The sequence below is a fragment of the Lepisma saccharinum genome, chromosome 1 (assembly GCF_977018435.1).
Source record: "Lepisma saccharinum chromosome 1, izLepSacc3.1, whole genome shotgun sequence".
Taxonomy (NCBI): Eukaryota; Metazoa; Arthropoda; class Insecta; order Zygentoma; family Lepismatidae; genus Lepisma; species Lepisma saccharinum.
The window spans coordinates 3,037,900-3,064,255 of record NC_139229.1 but is presented as its reverse complement, the minus strand read 5'-3'; the positions used below and the strand labels follow the sequence as shown (position 1 = coordinate 3,064,255).

The window sequence follows — 26,356 nt, the reverse complement described above, 5'->3', positions numbered from 1 at the left end:
TATCTTCACATTATTCAAGATGCCAAAAATGTAATTTTATCTAGTGTAAATTGGAAAATTTCCTGAGGGGGGGGGCTCGAGCCATTAACAATAACAGGGGTATAAAACATGCTCCGTTTTGCCTCGATAATTATTTCTCTCCTTACATTATTTTCACATTATTTAAGAAGCCAAAAACCTAATTTTATCTAACGTAAACTGAAAAATTTCCTGGGGAGAGGGTCGAGCTCCCTGTGCCCCATCTTGGATACGTGCTATTATCAATAACAGGGCTACGGAACATTATCCGTCTTACCTCGATAATTATTTATCTCCTTAAATTATTGTCACATTATTTTATTTCACACCACAAGAAATCAAAAAACTCATTTTATCTAGTGTAAACCTAAAACTTTCGGGGGGGCTCGAGCCCCCTAAGCCCCCCCTCTGGATACGTGCCTGTAGTCAGATATAACCATTGAACTATATATAACATGGAAGGACTGCTTTACGGGGCAAAAGTGAAGCCATTGTCTCGCTTAGGTACGCCAGGGAACGTAGGAAGAAAAGTTCAAGCAGACGAATTTTTTCTGTGGCGGCAAATGGATTTTTACGGCAGATTATTTCCGAAATAAAGCCATAATTTATGAGAAAGCATTGCATTGAGTAAATTACCTACATTCAGACACCACTTTCTATGCATATTCTTGTTACATGTGAATAAAACGTGTGCAAAATACCTTTTAAAAGATATAAAACGCTTAACATGTAAAAGTGATAACGAGAAGGGAAATTGAATAGAAACCGACTGTTGGAAAGGGTTATCAGGGGTGAGCATTTCCGTAATACTTGACATGTATTTACTTGTGATTAACACAATATTTTTTACATAAAATATTATAATTATAGCATAAATAATGCATAATTACAGTAAAATTGAGTAAAAGTATCTGAATTATTCCTCATATCTACCAAACACAACCTAAAGATTGCAAAAGAAAGTGGGAAATTTCGAAACGTTACCTTCTCCTAAAGTATTTAATATACAATTTCTACTGTATAATTACCAGTTATACTCAGTATGTCAGAATGAATTAGAATTGAATGAATGAATGAATTTTAAATGTATTGCTTGTCCTTTCCCTTTTTCAAAAACCTACTCTTGGTGCATTACCACGAAAACGTTGATTTTCCCTGATTTTTCTAGGATTTCCAGGCTGGTAGACACCCTGATAACATGCTTTTGGGCACACAATTAGCACTTGGAGTACAAAAAAAATGAATCACGGTCAACAAATCTCAAACAATATTAAACACTAATTTCGAAGATTCCACACATTTTTTTCTTCCTGTGCGTCTTGCGAAAAACACATTGTGTGGAAGTTGGGCCATAATATCGAGACACTTTTTTGGGTGCACAATAAAAATTTAGTAAGTACTGCTTGACATGCCAACAATGTACACAAACTGCTCATAAACATGACATGCAGATAAAACTAATATTTTACAACAAAAAATCTATCCGTAGATAAGTTATTTTCATTCTCTTTGTTACTTTTGATTAGCTTCTCTCCATGACTCAATTAATTTCATGTATTTATAAGTTATGAAGAATTCCAATTGGATATTACAAAATTTAATCACTTGCGAGTTTCGAGTTGCGACAGTCGACAGTGTATGAAACACGTGGGTGTAAACTCATTCGAAAACTTTCGCTATAACATTTAATTACCGTCATGAACTTTTAACAAATACATTTATTCGTAATATTCACATATTTTAAGAATGATACCGATAAAAGTTGACACCCGGGCAATTGTCTAAACGATTTGTACATCAAAACGCCGAACACGACCGTGCCATATGTTCATTCCACTTAAGACTGGATAAATTGTTCGCAAAAACACATGTCAACTATTAATGTAGCGATGAAACACTTAATAAGACATTCATTTATACCACTGAATGCATAAATATGGTTAAAATATGTTTCTTTTGGTGCTATACGAAAGCAAAGAGGCGAGTAAATACATGTTAGCTTATGGGATCACCACGTTTTCTTCCCGTCTTCCTTGGAGAAACTAATCGCAAAAGTGGCTTCAGTTTTCGCGGTCGATCAGCGTTGCAGCGAGAGTTCCAGTTACTGTATATATAGTTCAATGGGTATAACCGACAACTCTCCTTAGTTTCGTCGCTTTTTTATTTCTCTAATTTAATCGTGACGTTGAAGAAATGGACGATAGAGGATTGATTGATTGATTTGGTGTTTTAAGTCCACTTTAGGACGGACCTACAGTTTTAAGTGGGATCCGAACCACTATGTGCCTCCACCGGGTATCGAACCTGGGACCCCTTGATTACAAGGCGACGACGCGAGCACTGCGCCATCGGGGAAGCCTAGACGATAGAGGAAAACAGATACGAAACTATCTTCTCTTAACTGCTTTACAACCGAGGACATTGTCCATTATTGCGCATTGACGCTAAGGCATCGTATAAGAAAAGAAAACTTCAAAAACTAGTTCGGTGAACAACTTTGTTCCTCATTATCTTGGACGTTGCAGAAACACGAGTCTCTTTCGAAATCCACAAATGACATCCTCCGGGTAAATTATGATTTGCATGCGACGTTAGCGGATGTACAAATACGATTTAAAAAGCGATAAAATGCAGGCATGTGAGGAGTATGGGAAATGGTTCATGAAGACATATGTCTCCCCCTTTTGGTTAATGGAGAACCTCGTGGGTTGGGGGAATTCAGAAGAGAAAGAGTGATAAGGTTTTTCGCAAAAACTTCTGTGTTCTTCTTAGCGAACACTAACAAGTGCTCGCTCTTGAAAAGATGGCAGATAGGAGGAACGCATTTCAATGTATGTCACGCACTCTGACGAGTATCACATCTCGGCGCATATCTTGAAAAAACAAATCCATGCAACATCCTGCAACGGATGCATAAATTAGGCAGAAGAAAGGCACATAAGGAAACGGAACAGACTGCGTTAGAAACAAGTGTGGCGAGCAGCGGAAAGCTGAAAATTGCAGTGGTTTTATTTGGAATGATTTAGTTTATTTTACTTCGCCTTTCTGCCACATTTGGCTAATCGCGAAGTAGAGTGTTGACATAATGCAATTGATGAATGGACAATCACAAAGAACGCCCATGCCCAGTGCAGAATTGGAACTCGGGACCTCTGCGTCGTAGCACTGTGCTAACCACTCCGCCACGGAGGTCGACAATGTGCACGAGAAATCAGTAATCTACTCTGAAATGATTCAAATGAGGAAGACAAAGATGGCCACAGGTGGTGTCATTCCACCCACAAGAAGTAGAACGCTTACGAACTATAATGAAGATTTCATGTGATAGTGTCGACGCTCGGAACATTTCAACAGAACTCTCTGCGGGTTCCGGATGTGACAGACCTCACGGTGAGGCATACGAATAAAGAAATACAGATAAGGGAAGTGAGATACAGTGAACAACGGTTTGTTGGTAAAAAGAAATGCAACAGAAGTATGTGCCTTGGTTGATCTATCGTAGTTATGTTGCAGGAAGTCAAGGGTGTCTCAAAAAGACGGGACATTTTGAAACGGAGGTATAGAGAAGAGAATAAACAGTTACAAGTATAATCATGGAAATGAATAATGCATAGAAAGCCATTACATACATACATGCAGCTGAACAGATGGTTTATGACTTGAAGATGACGACGTTTTCTAAGCAACCATTTCTGCAATCGTCCAAGGACATGCTGCATAGCTCGACGTAACATGTCCACAGGAATCTGAAGGATTCTTCAGTTGTAGCAGGTCAAGTCTGTGAGGAAATCGCCCAGATTCCTGTGGACATGTTACGTCGAGCTATGCAGGATGTAACGATATCCTCTGTACTATTCGTTTCCATGGTTAAATCTCTTGCAGCTATTTACTCTCCGCTCTATACCTCAGTTTCAAAATGTCCCGTCGTTTTTAGACAGCCTTTGGAATAAACGGTCATGTGGGCATATTTAACCAGCCATTACTCGCGGGTGAGCGCTGTTCTCACTTTTGTTTTCAAATGCTTGTAATTTGAGTTTCGTGGAAGTGTCAGAGCCAAGCTCTCGTCTACTTTCCTTCCGAGTATCCCCTTCAATAAGATATCACAATTCGAAATATGAGTCTTCCCTAACGCTCTCTCAGACATCTTTGTTTCAGTTGTGTCGGAGGCGTGAGAAGAAAAGAGCACGGTGCTCACCCGCGAGCAACTGTATTTTCGCCTGCTTCTTAAAGTAAGCGACGCTTTAAAATGTGTATTATTCATAAACAAAATGTACATTTATTGTTTGAACGTCCTGATCTGAGGCAAATTTAGCAAACAAAATCATTACAAATACGAAAATACGTGGGGTGAGCCACGTGACAGATCCTACAGCGAGTAGCGCCGGGTTAAATTATGTACGAAACTCTGGGATGACGAGAAACCCCGTTACCAACGAAAGGTGTCAAATGTATGCTACCGGTTCAGGGTTAGAGAGCAAGGGTAGGATTCAAAAGGCAAAAGTACCGTGCATTTTACATCACCGATATGCAACGCTGAAATGTGAATTAGCATTGTACCTTCTGCAGGCGTATCAAATCATCATCCCCGTGTTTGCCGATGGTTTCCAGAACAGAACCGCAAACAGCGTGCTTATTGCACCGCAATTGACCCCGCAGCTGCAACGGTTAATAAATATTTGTGTTGGAAATAACCCAATCGGCGGGAGTGGTTTGGCGGGGAACATGCATGTCCACTAAGCGAGACTGAGTGCTTTCATTGCAGACGCCGAGCGATAATCAAGTGCTGACAAGATGACAAGAATTGGCGAGAGGACGGTAACAATGAATTGAGCAACGGACAAACTCTGACGAGAGAGCATCGCTCGTTGTTGACGCTGGAGAGCGATTGATTTGTAAACATTGTTGCGGCAACAATCTGTATTGGTCTTTCAATTCTTGTCCATTAGCGGCGGTGTACGGGCACCAAAAAAGTTTGGAACAATGCCCAATTTATACATCATAAAAGCTCTACAGATATTACAAGAGTCAAATGAAAACCTTACAAGTCCAATATAAATTGTATTGCAGACTCTATACAGCTCAAATTTACATGAGGCCTAAACTATTATTTACAAAACGACCTCAAGGCTGCAACACTAATCAAGTGAGAGTCAAACCGCCATTTTGTCATTTTTAAAGATGGCGCCTCCTCTACACACTTCCAGCAGTGAAGAGGAGTGGTTTCTTGCCCTCTGTCAGCTTAAAACTTACAGAAATTTCTTGGCAAAAGAAATTAAATATCTTCTGTGCATGCTTACCACACCAGCCAGTTTACCAACGGAGGAGCAAATTCAACAATGGCCTCAGTTCGCAGGCAGATGGGTGGAAAGGCCTTCGCAATGGGTCATAAGTGACTGTACGTGGATCCCAAAGAACAATTCTTCTTAAGGTACACAGGCAATAACTCAAAGTTGAAAATATATGTAGATGAGCAATAGCTCTGTGAGAATAAGCAGTAAACTTGTGCAACCCTACATACATAAATTTACTAGGCAAGAAACAAAAACAAATTAAGCTTATCATTTTACTCTCCCTTGTATTTATTTCCTCTCTACATAGGTTGATTTTTGACTCTTCAGTACAGAAAGAAGTGTTTCATGGAATAATCAAGTTTTCCAAACGTTGGGTTTCATGTTACTACGGCAAAAAATACAGTAAGATGATTCTGCCTTTTAATATTCAAAATATTGATAATAATTATGAATTCGAAACGTTTGACTTATTTATAGCTTTTTATATCTTAAACAGGTGCAGATGTATGGGGGCTTGGGTGGGCTACAGCCCCGCCTCCATTTGAAAGGGCTGTCCATCGTATCTTAAAAGCACATAGGAGGATGAGCAGTCTCGACCATTGGTGGAGATGATGTTATCATCACAACGTTCTAGTCACCTTTACCCCCAAGAGTTGACCCCAGACACCCATTTATTAAAGACTTTTTGAACCTCAGAGCCACTTTATGCAGGGACAAGGTCGGAAAATTTCCCAACTTACATTACCTATTCCGGGAATCTAACCCAGGTCTTCCGCTTAGCAGTCAAACTCAATGAATCGCCGCGGCTCTCTGGATACCTTGCATTTATATAATAAAACCATAAAAAATAATGTTTGTTAGCTTATTGTTTCTTTAAGAAGTTTACAATAAACGTATTTGTAAAAATGATTTAAGTTTTAAGAAACCAACAGTTGAATTGCAAGAAGTCAAAAGTATCAGTTTTTGAATTTTGAATTTAAAACTTTGGGTGCGTCAGCACTTAGGCTATTTTGCACCCGTCACCAGCCCCTTACCTCAACAAAGAACATAACTGTAGTGTCGCATAACTAAAATTTTAAAATTATCTGACTTAGGTTAAAACCTGAGGCTGTAAAGGGGCACTCAGCACAAACAAACACAGAATTATACTGGCCATAGGGCCAGTCGCCAGAGTCTCGTTAGTCTGCAAATAGCAGTCCAGGGTGTACTACATGGAAATGAGGTTGACAATTGGGTGTACTACGTGGAAAGTACACCCCATTTCCATTTTTTTCTACATGCCTCGATTTCTTTCCTCTTACGGATGTGTTCCGGGATACATCAAAAGTTGGCAACCCTGGACATGAAGGTTAAATAAATGAATATATTACCGTGCCATAAATGTAGGAGAGCGCCGAGGCAAGGCTGCGGATAATGTTGGAGGCAGTTTATAACCAACAACGCGGAAATGAAACACCGCGGTAAACAGCAACAATTGATAAGAAATGCGTTTCAGCTAAAGTCACGCCCCCTTAACTGCCTTTCGCTATCTTATCAGCTGCTCACTATCGGTCTCAACACTTGGCGGTGCAGAGATGAACACGATATGTGAATACCTAGAGAGTAATGGGGTAATGGGCAGGGTGCTTGCAAAATAACGGACACATTTGAAAGACTGAAATTTGGCGAAAAACAAACAAGTGAGAAAAATGTTTGCGAGGACTTGGATATGTGTTGAGCACAATAGTGATTCAGGATTTGAAATCTGAATTCGAAGCTTAAAACAGAATAGGAGCAGTTGATTCACCAAAATTTTTGGAGAGGTGCAATAAATTTTCAGGGTTTCCTACTCATAGTTTTCATTACAGCGCCTTGAATAACTTAGTGTGGAAAACGACCCAAGAAACTGGTTCCCCGAGACGATGACAAGTAGATGGCAGTGCGATCGACCCAGGTGCTAATTTTCTTATGAAAGTAATGCGGCTTAGTTAGTTTTTGGAATATATTGTGTAGATATGTTTCTCTAGAAAGGCGGTAAGTGAATTGATGGAAACAGTTATATTTGTGGAGTGATTTGCAGTCACGAAATGACATTAATTTGGAAAGAAAAGTAAAATAAAATTAATAAATAAATAGCATGCGTAACACAAGAAGAAACATCGCAATGTGATTAAGGACGTCAGGTCTTGGACTGTGTATTAGAGTTTATTTTTCTATGTTATTAGAATATAAATAGTATCCTGAGAGATATTTCATACCGAGGCGACAAACCACAAATGTCGCTTGAAAGCGAGCAGTCGGAAATCAATGCAGCCTTTCGAACCGTAGGGACAAAAGCTCTGACTGCACCGTTTCCTCAAGGAGATTTTACACCAAAGTGACACGCGACAAACGATACGAGGATTTCACACCAAAGCGACACGGGTCATTCGGCCCAAGGCAACTTTCATACCGAAGCGACACATGTTGCTTGGAAACGAGCCAATCAAGAGCAACATTTCACATCGTAGCGGCATGACGGGAAGCACAGGCCAGCGTTCGGTTGGTGAAATCCTCAAGCGATAAGCGTCGCGTGCTCCTTGTCGCTTTGGTGCGCAATCTCACTAAAGCAAGACACTCATTGCATCGTGTATGCGCGAACAACAAACCACGGCAACATGTTGCAAGCTATTGAGGAAATGGCCCAGTTTGAGCGACGCAGAAGCGACAAAGCGACACGTGTGGCTTATCGTGTCGCCTAGATCTGTTGTTGTAATGTGCGGTTTATCGTGTCGCTTATTTGTTGTTCGCAAGCAACGCTTGCCAATAGACTGAAGGCACCATGTCGCTTGTCACTTAGTTGGGAACTCCCCCTGTAGCACGTCGCTTCGGTCTCAGCAACCTTCCTTTAAGGAGCTTTCCGACCGAAGTAACAAGTAGCACGCGAATATGCCATATGAAATTGTCGTTTGCTGTTTTGACCCTCATGTGCAATGAATGCTATTTTACAGTCTGGAAGTGTGTGTCAGTAGTGTGACAGTGTGAACATCCCGTGTCGCTTGTCCCATTGGTTTGAAAGTTGCCTTACACTCATGTCGATGGCACTAAGAAAGTTTTGTGGGGTTCCCCTTGTCGTTTCATGCAATCATCATTATCATCATCGCCGCGATTAGTTTAAAGCGGAAGAAAAGAGACAGTAAATATCAAAAATACAAATGCTTCAGTGTGTATATCTTTAAAAGAAATGATGATGATGATAATAATAATGAACCTAATTCATACACAAAAATTTAGCTGCCAAGAACATTCCACGCGTATTTTTTCTCCCGTATTATTAACGAAAGTATGACGATAACAGGACGTGGTCGACTGTCTAGAATGTTCGTTAATATCTTCGCGACCACTGTACCAAATATCATAGCAATTATCACATTCATAGAAATGCTTCATGTAAAAGAATCAGACGTTGCAGCGAAAACTCCATTTACTTCCATTATAAGCAGTCGAACACCAAGCAGCGGGGTCAACACCAGCGCCTCTACCGGATCATTTTCGAGTGGAACCAGCCTGAGAGCGCAGAAACATGCCGTTTTCCACACTACGTTATTCTAGGCGCTGTAGTTTTCATATACCAATTTATGAAAGAAAAAAAAAAACCTTTCAATATTTTAAGTTTCTTAAGTTAAACAATGACACGAATGAATTATATAGTAATAAGTTTCAAACTAACAATTATTTTTAAGTCCTATTTACTTCTACCTGCAAACATTTCGGAGGTTATGTTACCCAAAGGATTTTCTGGAAAATGATTTCTATTTTTAAAATTAATTTTAGAAAGTGCAAAAGTGTCTTGAGCAAAACAAAAATTATTTAAAAATTACAAAATATAGAACGCGTCAACATTTTTGTAAAGACGGACCTAATTTTTATTTTCTTGAAAGTCATAAAATTCTTAATTAGTTATATTTGTATTGAAATCATCGACATTTCCTTCGCAACATTGGCTTGAAAATAAGACGAATTTGTAAAACACAGTGGAAAAATATCATGCTCTCAATTTATTCTATTAGAAATCTCCATTTTGGATCTAGCACGTTCAATTATATCCTTTTTAATGACACAGTAATTGGTTACCTTTAGCGATGAGTTTCTTTTTTGCATTTCGATGTATTTTAATTATTTTGCCTCTTCTATGATCCCGGAGTATCAGTTTTGAAATGAACTTCATCACGGTGGACCTGGTTCAGCCTGCCTGCTCTTTGTTGAGTCTTTTTATTGTCTCTTTACTGTTTGTTTGCACTGAAATTGATTGTAATTGTTGTCTTTGTTGCAGAGAGCGAGGGGAAGTACGGGGACAAGTGCGAGTCCAATGAGGACTGCAGTGCGTTGGTAAACGGCGTCTGCGACCTTGAAAAGAAGCAGTGTTTCTGCGACAGAGAATTCCAAGTTACGAACCACATCGACAAGTGCGGAAAACGTAAGTACCTTGTAATTTAAGAAGGAAATGTTTCTGTAAGTTCTTCCAAAATATGATGTACGTTTAGAGCTTCGATAGTTCCGAAGCTAATCTTTAACTCATGAAAGTTGTTCCTTTAGCATCAAACCTACTAGTATAGAATGAAGCAGATTTCAGTCCAGTTCAGTGAACTAAGATCAAATTAGTCCTACTTTGATTCCTTCTTCTAAAAAATTATTCGTCCAGGTTCAGTTCCAAAGTGAATCTAATTTCGGTTCGACTCAGCCTGCTAAAATGTACTAGTTCGAGTTAGTTTCTTCCCGATGAAAAGGAAAAATGTATCACTTCGAATCATTGTTCTCAAAAACATTTCAGTTTAGTTTCTTCTACTGAAATAAAGAATTCTTTGTAGTTCGGTTCGGATTAGTAAAATTAATTTTAGTTCGGTTCAACCTTGTAAAATGGAACTTGTTTAAGTTCGATTCTTCGTGTATTGACAGTTTTAAATTTAAGCATCGGAGTGGCTAATGACGTAGTAGTTCAAGTTTCATTCAAATCAGAAATGTGAATGTTATGGCATCTCTAACGTATTGATTGAAATATCCAAAGATGGGCCCCTTTACATTTCCAAACTAGGAATCCATTTCTGTAAGTCAAACCCATTTCCTATGATTTTTTTATTAGATTTAAAATCTTTCGACCCCAAAATCGAATCTTTGATTTTTGTGGGGTTATACGAGTTGTTTACTCCCATCGAAAAAATGACATTCCTGGCTCCTGAATCTCTCAAGGCCTCCCAGATGGTGTAGTGGTTCAGAGTTCGATACTCAGTCGAGGCACATAGTGTGGTTTTGGATCTTTCTTTACATTCTAGGTTCAGTCCCGATTAGCCAATGTAGTATGAAGTAGACTTAGAACAAAAAATCATCACAACTGAATCTCTGACTAATGCAAATGAAATTGCAAACGGTTACGAAAACATGAAAAAAATAATTATAAAAAAATGTATTAGCCCTATGACTTGGAAGGCCGAAACTGTCAAGAACAGGAGATCGAGTGCAGTACATGCTGCTGCAAACGGCTAGTTTCACTCCACTTAATTGGCTCGTTCTTGACCAAATATCTTCTACAGCTCTTACTACAATTCAGCGACTCAGTGCGCAAAGTAACACAGAAGTTATATTAAATAAAAAGCTCGATTATATTGCTTGGAAACCAATGTAAATATCAAAATGTCAAGGCAATCCTACTGCACGCATCTGCATGTCACGTATAGCACGAAAATCATTCCATCGCGAGCGACACGAATAGTATACAAAATTGGATTGCTTATGTACTGTTCATGCATGTTGTTAATTGTATAGAAAGCTAAGACTGCTTATCCATATAAGTCTGTTTATCTCGTATTAGTTCACTGATATAGCAGATAAGATACTCTCATACAGAAAGTTCAATAGGACTAATTTGTACATATGGTACTGTGTTTCTGCCAGGTTGCTATGTGGTATCCTATGTGGCTATACTCTGTCCCGGCTATCTCTGGAGCAAGGTCTCGCATAGCCGCAGAGGGGGGAAATCGAGTGGACAGACCGAAGCAGTACACGCTGCTGGGAAGGCTGGTAACTGCAGTAGCTTTCCCCTCCCTCCACGCAATCCCGTTCCCTCTCGTGTTCATTGGTTGAGCCGTCTTGACCATTACTTGCGCAGATACTTGTTTTCGCTCGCTTGCTCCAGAGATAATCTGGACAGATTGTAGAAAGTATATCTTGTTTACTTAACACAGAAGGCAGCTTTGTTTTGTTTCGTTTGTTGTTGTTTCCACAGAGCATATCGCATTCATATCAGATAGTGGCAACATCGTTACCTTCTAATCAAGGGGCCCTGGGTTCGATACCCGCTGAAATCACAAAGCAGTTCGAATCCCACTTTAGACTGTAATTTCAGTTTCGATTAGCGTATATGTGCGTAATGTTGGCTTACAGCAAAACTCAAATAAAAGCAGTGTTCGTCTGGTTTTAATACAGTGTGTTCCAAAATACTGTTTACACTCTTTAAACGTTAATAACAGTATCAGTAATAACAGCAAGTATGAACGTTTTTAGTGATCCATACTTTAAAGTTATAGATATTCAAGATGACCGCCATTGGCAGCAATGAATAGTCTGCATAGCTCAACAGATCGACAAACGGCAGGTATGATTTCCACGGGAGAGGAAGCACAGGTGGCCTCAATCATTTGTCTCATGTCATCCAGTGTCCGTGGATTTGTGGCGTACACATTGTTCTTCACTTCCCCGCAGGTTGAATCCAGTGGTGTTAAATCGGGAGATCTGGCTGGACATTCGAAAGTTCTTACGTTGCTCAAAAGAAAACTTGCTCACCTCTGATATTTTGTGTACACTAATCTCTACCGCCTGGCGGGCTGTGACGGAACTAAAAACAACATAATACCTAAACGCGCTCAACGCACACATTTCAGCTTCAAATACAAAACTCCAGTCAAATCATCTTTAATAGTTCTAACGTTCAAAGAGTGTACACATTATTTTGGAACACTCCACATATTTAAACACTAAATAGTTTTCATGGCTCAAAAGTAGAGTAACGTGGTGGTTCCAGAGCGTGCAACTCCAAGTAAATTTGAAGCGAAGTTGTGAGACACCCTATAGGTATTTTTAGAAGCAGCGGACCACAATAGCTGCTATATTAAAATCCCCCCAACGTAATTTAATATATCAGTACACTAGAAATGACAACTTGTTTTTGTGTTGTTACGAACGAACAAAGCGTCACTCGATATTAAAACATGAAAGCTACTGGTATAAATATATAAAAAATACCACATGTATTGGTAATGCCATGTCCCTGTGGGACCATAAAGTTCCACGTGACTCGAGCAATTGAAGCATAGGGTAGAATTAATCTCTCGCACACGGGAAGGGCTTTGAAATATTCATCGGGCTTCACCGCCAGGACATTTTCAACCTGATGAATAATGCAGCCAACAAATCGTGTTGATCCCTAACGAGTCCCTACATCGTGTCCCTTTGCGCATCCTACACTGAAGTCGTGTAATTGCATTCGATAATTCAAATGATCCGACTAAATTTTACACACGTCACAATGCCTGTCTGCGAAGTAGTCCACATTTCTGCAATTACTATACAGGGTATCAGAAAAATCCTCGCACCCCTAGATTATACAAGCCTTTTCCTGATTACAAACTTTATTCATATCCGCTATATGCCGGACCCTGTGACCGAGTGGTTAGCACATCGCGCTGCGACGCCAAGGGTCCCGGGTTCGAATCCCGCTCGGGCTTGGTTGTTTGTGAATGTCCGTTCATCAATTTCATCATTTCATCACTCATCCCCATCTTCGCAAATTAACCAAGAGGCACAAAACGCGAAATAAAATAAACTCAATCAATCAATCAATCATATCCGCTATATACAATGTAGAGATGTGAAAGTGGTGCCAAAATGTTGGAAAACTAACCAAGTCTTTTTGTTGCAGGTTTCAGTAATGTGGCTGTAGTGTAGCAGTGTCAGTGCCAAGGAATCCGGAATTAATGCTCTTGACATCGAGTAGCATATTTCCATACAGTGTTTTTTAGACTTGACATGATTTTGGAATGAAGATAAATTCCATTCGTTAAATACCAACTTATTGATGACAGATATTCTAGACGAAAGGATTCTGTACATTTGAAAGTTCCTCTGCACTGTTAATGGTGACCTGGCTGTTGATACCAAAGGACACGTTGAGCTTTTTCCTGATTTGTGAACATTTCCGGTTTTCTGGGCACTGACACTGCTACACTACAGCCACGTTACTCAAACCTGCAACAAAAAAACTCGGTTAGTGTTCCAACATTTTGGCACCACTTTCACATCTCTACATTGAATATAGCGGATATGAATAAAGTTTGTAATCCGGGAAAGACTTTTCGAGATAATTGCGAATGAATTGTTACGATCCGCCACTGACTCGATTGTTTGTACATATCGTATGCTTTTCACGTGTGAGGTTCCATAGGCCTAATTAGTAAGAAATAACAGATTTAAAAGGTTCACCTCGCTAGACATTACTGTAGCTTTTATTACTAATGAATTGTTGTACTGTACCGCGTATTACATTATTAGGCAGTGTTCAGTTTTAAACAAAGAAACCTCGGAGGGCGCAAGGAGACAAGCGTACGACCTGTGCCGACAATCAAATCAATGATGAACCGTAGCCATACATTTGCAATTATGTCGTAAATGGTTCGCTTTCGACCCCATGTTTACTGAGACTTTTTTTCTTCTACTACTATCGAGTACTTCTCACCGTTTCAGTTTCCGCTCTCACTTCTCGTACATCCTGTGCAAGGCATTTATTTATTATAACAAACGTATCTATTTATTTAACATTCTTGCGAACTTCACATTACGTTACAGTATATCGTGCATTGTCGTTCGTGCACCCACATACACGTCACATCACACTAACCCGAACTCAACTGACATACGAATTCGAGCAGTTCCATGTGGCCTTCTGAGCAGGGATGCCAATCACGGAAACAAAATCTCGGGCATACTGTAGATGGGAACTTGAAATTGCCTGGATAGATGTGTTTTAACGAGGTATGATCTATCTATTCTGTTCTATTTGTCTATTTTTAAAAGCGTAAAGATAAACAAGTAGCGGATGACCAGCACGTTGGCTATTTCCACCCGTCAAATGATACCAGCGTTTGGAAGCAATTAGCTACTATACCGCGGTTACAAGTAACAGTTACTTTTGGAGGAAATCTAGCTGTTACTAGTTTCCAAGGACGGCGCCAGGGAGAGGGGGGTACTTGTGCACTCCTTAATTTTGTTCAGCACCCTTTTTCAACGGAAAACACTCTACAGCGTTATATTACGTACGATTTACTGAAAACCATCTCATCACATTGAGCGTAGAATGTTAGGTATTGAAGTGAGACTGCTACAGTCCAGCCAGGGACGACAAAACTCGCTGGAAAGGTCTATTCCAAACGCGAGAGGGGAAGCAGGTAGAAGCACCAACCAAACTTTACTGTGATATTTCGTTTACATATAATTTCTTGTTTTTATTTTCATTCTGAACCCTTCCATAATTTGAAACATATCTTCTCTACTTACTTCATTGATGTTTCCGCAGCAATCGATTTTCACGGAACTCTTACCTTCCCAAAATGCCATTGCAGCCGCAGACCTCCAGGTACTAGACCGAAAACGTGAGCCTTTTTATATGGGTCAATTTTAGGCCAAAAATTTCGTAGATTGGGGATACTATCATGGCGGCGAGCATTCCTTCATATTTATTCTACTTGTAACAACTATTTTGAATACTGTGAGTCATTGCACCACACAAGATTGCAATTTTCTAAGTTTACTAAGAAGTGTATAACTCTACATATTACACTCCACAAGTGAGTACAAATAATTTCTTCACTAAAATGGAAACTTAACAAGCTCTATACCGCGTTTGTTAGAACCTGTCCCCTTTCCCGCGCTAGCGATCGCTCGACAGTTTCGGTTCCAATGAGAAACGAGGAAAAAATCGTCTGCTGGGCAGCGAGGAGCGAATGGAAGCCAGAAGAGAGGTGCTTACGTAGACGCTGTTGCGACGTTGCGTATTTTAATTGGCTGCCTGGCTTTGACTCTTCCCAGCTCGGAGAAAAGCCAGCGATCAGCTAGCGCGGGAACTGGGAGAGGTTGTAACAAACGCGGTATAATGTGCATCTCCACCATATTTCTAGCCTTTGCAAAAACATTTGGTGTAAATTCTGCGACTATTATGATGTGAAGCACGGTAGTTTATTCGCATCCTGGAACTTTTTGGTGTAGAGAAAGAAGAGGGCCTGGAAATTTGTGCCAAAGCGAGTAGTGCAATTGGGATTTAACTCCCAGGATCAATAACATCTTTAGTAAACTTTTGTTTTGAAGGAACACATTACACAAACTTGAATACAGAGCAAAGCTTCCATTTGAAAGTCACCCTTAAGTTTCTGCCCAACACTGAGCGGGAACATCAGTCAACCTGGCACGAGCAGTTTATCTTCATCTCCCCTCTCTGTGCCTGACGTTCGTTGGGTCTTCCAGTCCCATTGAGAGGAATGTTTTGTCGCCGACGACTACAAATGCCAGCCGTGTCTGAAGCAACGAGAAGCGGCTCAAAGGAAGATAGATGCGCGCTCGTTTGGTACCGAGTTGACTTTATCTGCTTCGCTAGTCGATTATCATTACCCGCAATCCCTCACGTTGCCTTTTGGATAAGTTCAAAGCTCTTGCGAGCGTGAACAATCGCGGGAGCAAACAAAACCTCTTGTATTGTTGGGACCAGAGATTTCAGGTATTCAATGCATGAAGAACGTACACGCTGTCTCGGGAAACTCTGGGGCAAGCGAACGAAGCGAGAGGGATCGACCAATGAACACGTGAGAGGGGAATTGAGTGCATGGAGGGGGAAACGCGGCAGCGGCTAACAACAGTTTTCAGGAATTAAAAGTGATCCATGGGTGACATATCCTCTACACATAGTTACCTTGTCTGTTCAAGCAAGTGTCCCAGCGCGTCACAAGGGTATAGATACCCTCAGCGAAGAACGTCCGTGGTTGACTGCGGAACCAATCTTCAACGGCCTCACGGACCTCAGCATCGTTGGAGAACCGACGGCCCTTCAGATGTTTTTTTAGTGGCCAGAAGATGTGGTAGTCGCAGGGGGAGAGATCTGGGCTGTAGGGAGGAGACTGAAACGCCGAGCAGATCACGGCACACCTTCTGCCTTCAAAAATTGAATAACTGCTCGCTGGGCCCGTTTGGACGAATCTATGTTGTGAACGTGCTTCTGCACATGTAAACAACACACTGCGCCGTCAGACTATAGCAGTCTGCTTTCTTACATACAACACCACCTACCAGGGCAAACACAAAGCTCTGCGTAGTTAAGCTACGACGTTATGACAAAAGTCTTAAGTTTCATTTGGGCAACCCTTACCTATATATAATCAAAACATATACAATTCCTTTTCATGTACAACTCCAATTAAAAACAAAATAAATAGTAATTGAACCCCTATCAAAATATGCCGGATTGCACGAATAACTACTCAATGTAAATGAACATACTAACTAATAGAATTATTTGGTTATTTGAAACCAACCAGGTCTAGCGGAATCAGAAAGAAGCAAGCCAAAGGGAGAAAAGGGGCAGCCGCAATACTCCCTTATCCCGTGGCATCCATTTCTCCGCCCCCTCGTTTCCACCCCCTCCACAATCGACAGATTTTCGAAACTTAAGGTCACGAACGTCACGTCATTTTACAACTCGAGTCGGACACGTAACCGAGAACCTCGGATCAATTAGATCGATCGGAAACAGGTCCTGCAAACGCCAACTGACCCTGTTTCCTGGCGCACAGTAGTACCGTAACTTCATCAACAATTATCAACCATTGATCTCCTCTTTGTGCTCTCTAGCTGTGGAAACAACAATGACAAGGCTAGTCACAGAACAAAATAAATTCTCCCCTGTGCATCGAACGCGCCACGAATGCACACAGAGGCTGTGGATGTAGGGTTCTACACATTCTCCATCTCGGACATGGGGTGTAAGGGGTAACCATTCCTGAGGACACCCAAATGTCAACCTCCCTTCCACGTAGTACACCCTGGACAGACTAGCGAGGCTCTGGCGTCTGGACTCTCAGCCAGTAAAATCTTCTGTGGAGCTCGTATTGTGTCCTCCATGGATATCTATCTGTTTTGAATTTGAGTTTGAATTGATGTTTTAAGTTCACTTTATGCACACATATATGTTAATCGAGATTGGACCTACAGTTTAAAGTAGGATCCGAACTACTGTGCAATGTACCTTCACCAGATATCGAACCCGGAACCCCTTGATTACAAGGCGACGACGTTACCACTACGCCGAGGAGGCCCAATATATATATTTGTGATTGTCCCTCCATCCATGTCATCACCATTCTTCCTCATCCTTGCCAAAATATGGCTAAAATGAGGATGAGTGATGATGGATTGAAATGCAAATTTTGGGGCGCCAGCACTTAGGCTATTTGCATCCGTCGCATTACATGAGGCAAGCACCGTACCAAAACTAAAAGCAATACACGCCTCTGAGGACTAAAAACTCCTTGGGTTAAAAGCTGAGGCTGTAAAGAGGCACTCAGCACACAGATGGACAAACACGGGACAACACAGCCCTATTCAGGAGTAGGTACAGGCGCCAGAGCCTCGTTGGCCTGCAATATCGCAGTTACTGGGGTGTACTACGTGGAAGTGAGGTTGGTTATCTTACACGCCTTTCAGGATGAGTGATGATATGATGAAGGGACATTCACAAAGAACACCATTATCCAGGCCGGGATTCGAACCTGGAAACTCTAGAGTTGTAACCAGTACGCCACGGAGGTCGGCTGTAGCTCTCTAGTGCAGGGTGTATCAAAATAGAGTAAACAACTTTAAGAATTTATTTCGACTAAGCTAGGAATACAACAATAATACTTATTGTGAATCAATCAGTAACACTTCAAGTTTCTATGAATGTCTACAAATGTCTATAAATGTTCAATGTGGTTTCCATCAGTTATGCGACACATCGAAATTTGAGTTCTTGCCACATTTCCCCCAATAATTCCCCGTCTACCAAAGCAAGGGCGTTTCTTCTTCTTCCCTTTAGATGTTGCACATTCTGCGGCATAGGTGGCACGCACATAGACTTTGTCTTTCACAAAGCCCCAAATGGAGAAGTGCAGGTGTAAGGTCTGGGGATCTGTGAAAGTCGCCATTTTCTTTAACACTACACCAGCGCCACAACGACCGTGTTTACACTTGCGCAAGAAAAACAAATATTTTCTCATTGTTATACAACAAACCTCATTGTCATCTTTCAGATAATTTTTTAACAATAAACCTGATAAGTTGTTTATTATGATACACGCTGTACTATACAGGAATAGGGACATGCTCTGAAAGGGAACTAATTTTCTGTTTTAGCCTTCCTATGTAAATTACAAATTGGTACTGAACCGTAATCCATTTAGACGAGAGTAAGTAATTCCAAACATGGCCCGCGGAGAGAATGCCTTTCACTTCACCTCATCCGAGAGATGTTATACATGGTGTGTCGGCAACCATTCAGGAACTAATGAAAGAACATTGAAACCGCGATTTCGATCTGGATTCCTGTACGCACGTGCGTATAATGGGTTGGGAGGATTGTCCGCAAGCCCTACATGGTGATAATTGGAGTTGGTGTCGCGTTACTCAATTGCAGGTTCCAGTTACCAGCACCTTTGCTCCTATAGGTACTCATTATAACCCCGAATCCCTTGATGGGAAGAACCACGTGACTGGTGGCGGTTGTTGTGTAATTTGTCCGATTGCAAAGTGCGATGACTCTGTGGTCAATGACATTTCAAAAAGGGATTGGAGAACATAAAAATAGTGATTAGATTGAATATCGACAAAGGTAATCGTGTTAGGTTTAGAGTGCAGCCAAATTAGACGAATTTTCTCGAAATAAAGGAACTACCTCATATCAAGCTGAAATTTGGAGTTTTTAATGTGTTCTTATTAATGTTGTAAAGCAGCTATGAACCAAATTTCAAGTTGCTGTGAATTAGTTCCTTTATTTCGTGAAAACTTGAATTTGTCCGACATTTTTTCAATATGGCGGCCTTAAGGGAAAGGCGATCGATCGGCAGGAACTTTTGATATGTTGTTATTAATGCTATTAAGAAGTTAGTACCAAATTTCAGATTGTTATGAAGTAGTTCCTTAATGTTTCCTAATTCGTCTGCACTTCTCTTAGTATAAATACACTACATTTTGGCTAACAACGGAAGCGTATAGCCTGACGTCAGATCAGTTGAAATCACGTCGCGAGGAAAGCTACAATTCCTACCTTCCAAATAAAAATATTTAACAATATTCAGTATGTTGCAAGTATGCATGAGGATTTTTTGGCAGACTTCCTGGGTAAAAAACTTGACGAATGACTGAAAAGTAAATAATTTACTATATATTTTTCTCCATTAATTTTTTCCCCAAATATCTTTTTGTGATTCTTGAATTATTGATTCGTAAATAAGGCAGCGGAGAGGCCTTGCAGTCTTCCCGCTTTCGATTCAGCCTGTCACCTCCTTGTTGAAATGCGTGGAGCGAGAAAATATTGGATCTTGTTTTTCAATCAATCACGAAATGTCAAAGGTATTCCAGACTCACCATTCTAGCAAAGACGAGCAAATGTTCAACTCGGAAGTCGCATTACGAATGGTGAATAATTTAGATTTATTCGAATATCACAGTAAAGTCATCACAATTAATGGATGTTTTATATTGAATATGTGGTTCACTATATCATTACATATTTATCGACATTATGAAATTTATGCTAGGCAATATACTATACTATGGGGTTGAAAACTTGTGTGTCGTCTGGAAAATATTAGTTTGTCTCATTTCGTGAGCACCACTAAACGCACAGCCATGAAAATAAGCGACTCGGCAGAATTGCGCTGGTGCCACGTATGGGAAAAGCAAAGCGAGAGCGGGACAAAAGTCCCTGGTTCTAGCGCACTGTGTGGCAAACTCAACCTGGCTGCGTTGCCTAGTTCGAGCGTCAGACCAACCTCTCTCCGAGGCATTTTTGTGTCATCCTTGACCTTTCGAGCAAATACTGCCAGTTTGTATCACATGGATTACAAGGACCAACTCTACAACTAGATCTTTCATTCTCTTAAGCCTCCGAACACACGGAGTTGTGCTCCGACGTGGCAACAGCGCGAACTTCTGCCACCCGCCTAACTTCATGGCCGTGCGTTTAGTGTACTATTTAATGAATGAAGAAAAGGGCAGAATGCTGCCGCAACCAGAACTCTGAAGCTGATGACGCTAACTAGAAGAAAGTGGTCAAACAGCAGATTGACCCTTTTTCCGATTAATAATAATAATGTGTGGTCAGCGCATCGACTACCATAAATAATTTTTCTTACCCTCCTCTTCCTATGTAATTGTTCTCCAAATTCTAGGCCTAATTCAAACATACAGGTCCTCAGATAGAATAGAACCAACAAAAGGTTGGAGGTTTTAGAGAACCTGCTATAATACAATTCCTTGCAGAAAAAGCACCAGTCGTGGAAACACTGAGCCAGCAAAGCACGCTATTTCTATGGAAGCCAAGTTCGCAGCTTCGTCTCTCCCCAATCGATTGGCCCTGACTGATGAATGGGGAGATATTCAAACGTCACTTTCTCCGCGTGAAAGGGCAATTTGTACAGTTTCGCTGAGACGTGAACAGAAGCGGGGCCCTCCTATTGGCCAACGCATTGTCCGCTCCGATGGCTTTCCAAGGCAGCTCCGCGGTTCGCTTCTTGTCGATGGAATTCGCTTTAAATTCGGTGGCAGAGTTTCAATATCTCTGTCGTTCCTGTTCTATACCTTCTACGAATATTTTACTGGGTGAGACGTTTCTGTGATACAACAAATTAAACAGGGGGGTGGTGGTGGATTTCTGATGGAGACAGTTTCTCCGATAACAAATTTGCATGGTAGTAGTTGATACGATGAATCGAATAGTGGCAACAAATGTGAACACAACACAGTGAATCACAAAACGTTTTTTCCGCTTACACCCCATGTTAGTTTGATACCTACACTCTGCCGGCGAACCTCTAGAGCAAAACAAACGAAAACAAATCCTCTGCGTAAGTGGCGACTCAAAAGGGCTGCACCAATGAACGCGTGAGGAGGGGGTTGGAAACGCGGCTGCAGTTACCAGACGTTTGCAGCAGCGCGGACTGCTTTGCTCCGCCCCTCGGTTTCACCATTTATCTACCGTTATGTGCGGCTTTGCTCCCCAGATTCCCGGCACAGAATGGCCCGGTCTAATTCGCTGCACTTTTGACACTAGATGTATGTACATCCCGGTGTCAGGCTGATGCAAGGAAACCAAGTAGAACGCTGTGCAGAAGATACAACAATACCTGCCTGCTGTTTTAAACGTTCATTCCATTAGTTAGCACGCATCACGTGATCATACATCACACACTACACCGCTCCAGAACGTAGTGCAAACGGTGCAGACACCAAAAACACTACGTGACACCAAATCAACGAAGTAGACGAGTCGGTGTTGCACCTGTAACCAACTAGACCCCTGAGTGTAGAGGAAGAGTCAAAAAGTGCAGCGAACTACATCCGGCTACTGAATACTCTACCGCGTTTGTTACAACCTGTCCCGCTTCCCGCGCTAGCTGATCGCTTTCTTTTCTAGCATAAATCACGCGGCGTTGCTGATGCAGACCGCGTGAACTCCGTGCTGGGGAAAGCCAAAGCCAGGCAACAAATTAAAATACGCAACGTGGCAACAGCGTCTACGCAAGCTCCTCTCTTCTGGCTTCCATTCGCTCCTCACTGCCCAGCAGACGACTTTCTTCTCGTTTCTCATTGGCACCTAAACTGTTGAGCGATCGCTAACGCGGGAAACGGAACAGGTTCTAGCAAACGCGGTATACGCTACGGAAATCAGCAGATCGCTGAAACAGCCAATGCACGCTTTATGCCGGGAATCTCTGGAGCAAACGAACGAAAACAAGTCCTCTGTTCAAGTAGCGACTGAAGAGGGCTGCTCAAATGAACGCGCGAGGGGAAGTGAATACATGCAGATACCAGACGTTTTGCAGCAGCGCACTCCCTCTCTCACCTTCTCTACCGTTATACGCCGGCTTGCTCCACAGATTCCGAGACAGGGTGTAAGAATTGCTCGATATTTTTGCACGTGGTTTCCTTGTGCAGTCAAAAATATATCCCGTTACACTTGTAGAAGGAAGACATTATAATCGAGTAATTAAAGCATTTGCACCACATTCTGACGCGAGAAACAAATGTTTCGCTCCAATCCTTGTTTGGAGTGTGGCTCATTGAACGGCGCTCGCAACCACAGCCCAGGTGGAGGTCTTCGCTCAATCAGAGAGATTGAAGGCAACTTGGAAGTTCGCCTTCGGAGCGAGTCTCCACAAAGCCCGTGCCTCCGCCGACAAGCGACTCTCTGATGCTGGTTGCATTAATTAAACTGCCAAAGCCAACTTTATCCGTCTGGTTTCTATGCAAAAGCGACGGAGTTTCCCTATGACATTTACGTAGCTTCAGATCTACTGTTCCGTTTCTAATTCAAATGTCAAACCAGAGAGCTGTGCGGGAGTTTAAGTGTGTGTGCGCAGCACCATAACTTGATGTATTACATAAAGTTGGTCATTGTGTGCGACGTGGCAACAACACAAATTTTTCGAGACGCCTCATTTAGTGTCCCCAAGTATAGATATATGCCCCAGTGAGGCGTCCGGAAGAATTTGGGCTGTTGCCACATCTCACATATATACAAAATACTTCACAGCACGTAGAGGACATCAAGGCGTACAGCTGCACTTGTACTGGTCGCATTTCTAGCTGGCTGCTGGGAACCAGCGAATCAGCGATCAGTTGAATTTTCTTCGACTCACATCGGGCCTTTTCGAGTAACAAGGCACCGGACCGAAACAAATAAGCGTCGGATTCACATGTTGCCAAACGTACTCTAAAGCGAGAGAGTTCTCAGACAACAATGTCGTCAACACCATAAATCAACGGGCGTATTGGCACAACTGTACACGTGGACTTGGACAATAAAGTTTCCGGAACGACCGCCCACACGTCGGTATGCAGATGACAAAATCAGAAGTACGCTTGGCAATGTTGCTTCGGGAGAGCGATGTTACCCCTACAGATTTTACTTCGCAACTGAGTTTGAGCCACAAACCACCGAAGACGATTAATAAATATCTTCAAGTGGAAATCTTGTGATTAATTCAAATTTTCTGTGTCCGAAATGGAACATGCCATTGAAAACCAGCACTTACCAAATTAGTTTAATGATATTTGCCAGAGGAAACTGAAATATTCCATTAAACCCGGTCGTTGTCAACTAATTTAATACAAATTTTATATTTGTCGACAAGCCTAGGCATAATCGAACTAATACTCTCTATGATTATGCCATCATTTATTAATTAATATTAAATTTTAAGGACACATATTAATTAGCGTACGAAGTTAAAAAGAATTAGAAAGATATTTTCGAGTAATATTGTTGGGATCGGGGCATCGACTTTAAGAAACGAATTTACCGGGACGCAGGTTCAGGAAGGTTGAGAACCATTGGTCTAAATGGTTCACAAGGAAATTATTGTTCCCTGATAGCAATAATTTAGAGTATTTCTGAACGAATAGGGCTCATTTCTTTGGAATCACCAAGCAAGTTAGTCCAAATTATCAGTTTAAGGAAAGGCGTTTTGTTTGTGGTAACCGAAAAAACTCATTGGTCATTGCAAACCAGTCAGTGCTTTCTGCGCATAGGATGCCTAGAAAATAAGCGCTTGCCATATAAGGTTCTCCAGAGAATTCGCCAAACCTCCAATCCAGGATCAAAGCAAACGCAAAAACTGCCGCACGATATGACCTACATTTCCAGAACATCGGCAAACTACCGAGGAAGTGGGTATCAGATGTTCGATGCCGTTCTGCAAAATCCCAACCAGGTCGACACTTACCCTTAGCACCGCGACCATCTGGGTCCATAGTCATTAACATGGATCACTACGGAGCGATTAAGTTCAGCGAGTCCGCATCTTGCGAGATTTCAATAGCGATTGCTTCCCTTCCAACTCATCCCCCTGGCTTTCGACACTGCGAGGGAGATCATCAAATATTTATCAAGCCCTTCGGCCCTGAGTACTTCACGCCGCTGCGGTGGAAAGAGAGGAAGCCCTTTCGCCCTTTCTCCCTCTCCGAAAAGGGCTTCGGGCACAAAGAGGATGAATTTTTTTGTCCCCCGTTTGAGCCTGCAGTCGAAGAAAACTTGGGCTTGGTTTTTGCGGATTCGAAGAATAGAAATGAGCGACTTGGGGCATTAGAAAGTAAAATGCAACGAGTATCACCGTCTGGAAGCGGAATATAGAGTTGCTCTGAAGAAATGAAAGAAATGTAGGCGTATCGGAAACAGGGTGAAACGCATCTAAAGAGAAAATCAAACAAAGAGCCTATATACTACCAGAGGAGAACGAATAAGAAACAATATATGACTTATCGGAATCGGCTTAAAGCTGAAATCGAAAGAGATATTTGTACACTTTAGGTCTGCATGTCACGGATATACAATGCTTAAAGTTGAATGTGGGATACACATCAATTAATGATCGGCTAGACCTCTGGCCGCCACCAGGGCAGCTGTTTCAAATTTTCCTCTCCTCTCGAAAAACCGCTGTGATATCACAAAATCTGAAAATTACATCAGCTTAGAATTCCTTCTAGAGCGTTCACTTGACTCTTCGTCTGGTTCGGTCCCACTGTTATCTAGATATTGTCAATAGTTTAATCGACTTACGTAATTATGAAACTATTGAGAATATCTCGATAACAGCGAAATCAAACCACACGAAAATACACGCCAATACTCTGGAAGGAATATTAAGCTGATGTAAGTTTTCAGATTTTTTGATATTATGATATTTTTCGAAAGGAGAGGAAAATTTGAAAACAGCTGCCCTGGTGGCGGCCAGAAGTCTAGCTGAGCCGACCTACGTCACAGGCTGTGAACTGTTAACGTCGTCGATGATTAATTATGTGTGTACTGTTAATAACTGAAGAATATTTTTCAGGATTTGCGAAGGTGGAGCTACATTTCAATGGACTGATTATATGCCTAAATTTACAATTACCTGGATATATTTTAGAAATAAAATAGTAGCAAATCACCTTTGAGATCAACATTTTATCAGCATGTCAGGAGCTGTTATTTTGGTCACTATGGCAATGTCAATGTTGTGAAGCGCATCAACTTTATGCAATTTAATATAGGTAGGAAACAAACGTTATTGAACGTCAACTTTAACATGCATATAATTATAACTGTACATTTAAAAATGAATATAAGGAAAGAAATTAACTTGTGCTGAAATAGAGAACAGTCACAATTGTGAACTCTCAAGAAACAAAGTTTGCCAATAATTCATTACCTGCAACAAAAAAATTTATCCTGTCGTTAGGCATTTACAGCATCGAAAGCGAAACGAGGATGCGGGTATCCCTGAGAATCCACATCTGTACTTAAAAATAGCTTCTTCCGCAGCTTTTATCCCGTTGATAAGATAAACCAAAGAGGCTATATCAGGTTTGCAAGGGAGAGGCAAAACAAGCGCTTCCATCATTTTATTTCCGAAATACGGGTTGGTATTGTGGGGGCGCCCTTGGGGAAGCCGTCCCCAGAATCCCCAGGGAACAAAGAACTTTGGAAGATAATGTTTCGTTGTTGGCTTAAGATTGAAAGAGATGAGAAGTTTACCCCTGCGACAGCAATCATAGGAGATCGATGGAGTCCCTTTCTGTCCCCTCCTAACTTTCACCACCTCGTCGTCTTCGCTTGTGAAGCGTCATCATCTCCGTTCGTTGGGAAAGAACCTTGTAGGGAAGCAACAAGAAGCCCTTAATCATAAAGTACCGACGCTTTCGTATTTGTGTTATTTTAGGTCGCTTGACTCTCGACTTGGTTAAGCGCAACGAAGGTGATT

At 41.4% G+C, this 26,356-nt stretch overlaps 1 protein-coding gene across 2 annotated transcripts in view; it reads left to right on the top strand.

Annotated features, from left to right (window-relative positions):
• The window catches only part of jus (EB domain-containing julius seizure protein), a 238,285-nt gene that overhangs the window by 87,763 nt on the left and 124,166 nt on the right, over positions 1-26,356 (top strand). For both annotated transcript variants that reach the window (XM_083128435.1, XM_083128443.1), the window contains exon 2: positions 9,601-9,744. In XM_083128435.1, coding sequence (XP_082984561.1) covers positions 9,601-9,744 — 144 coding nt within the window. The remainder of the gene's footprint in view (positions 1-9,600; positions 9,745-26,356) is intronic.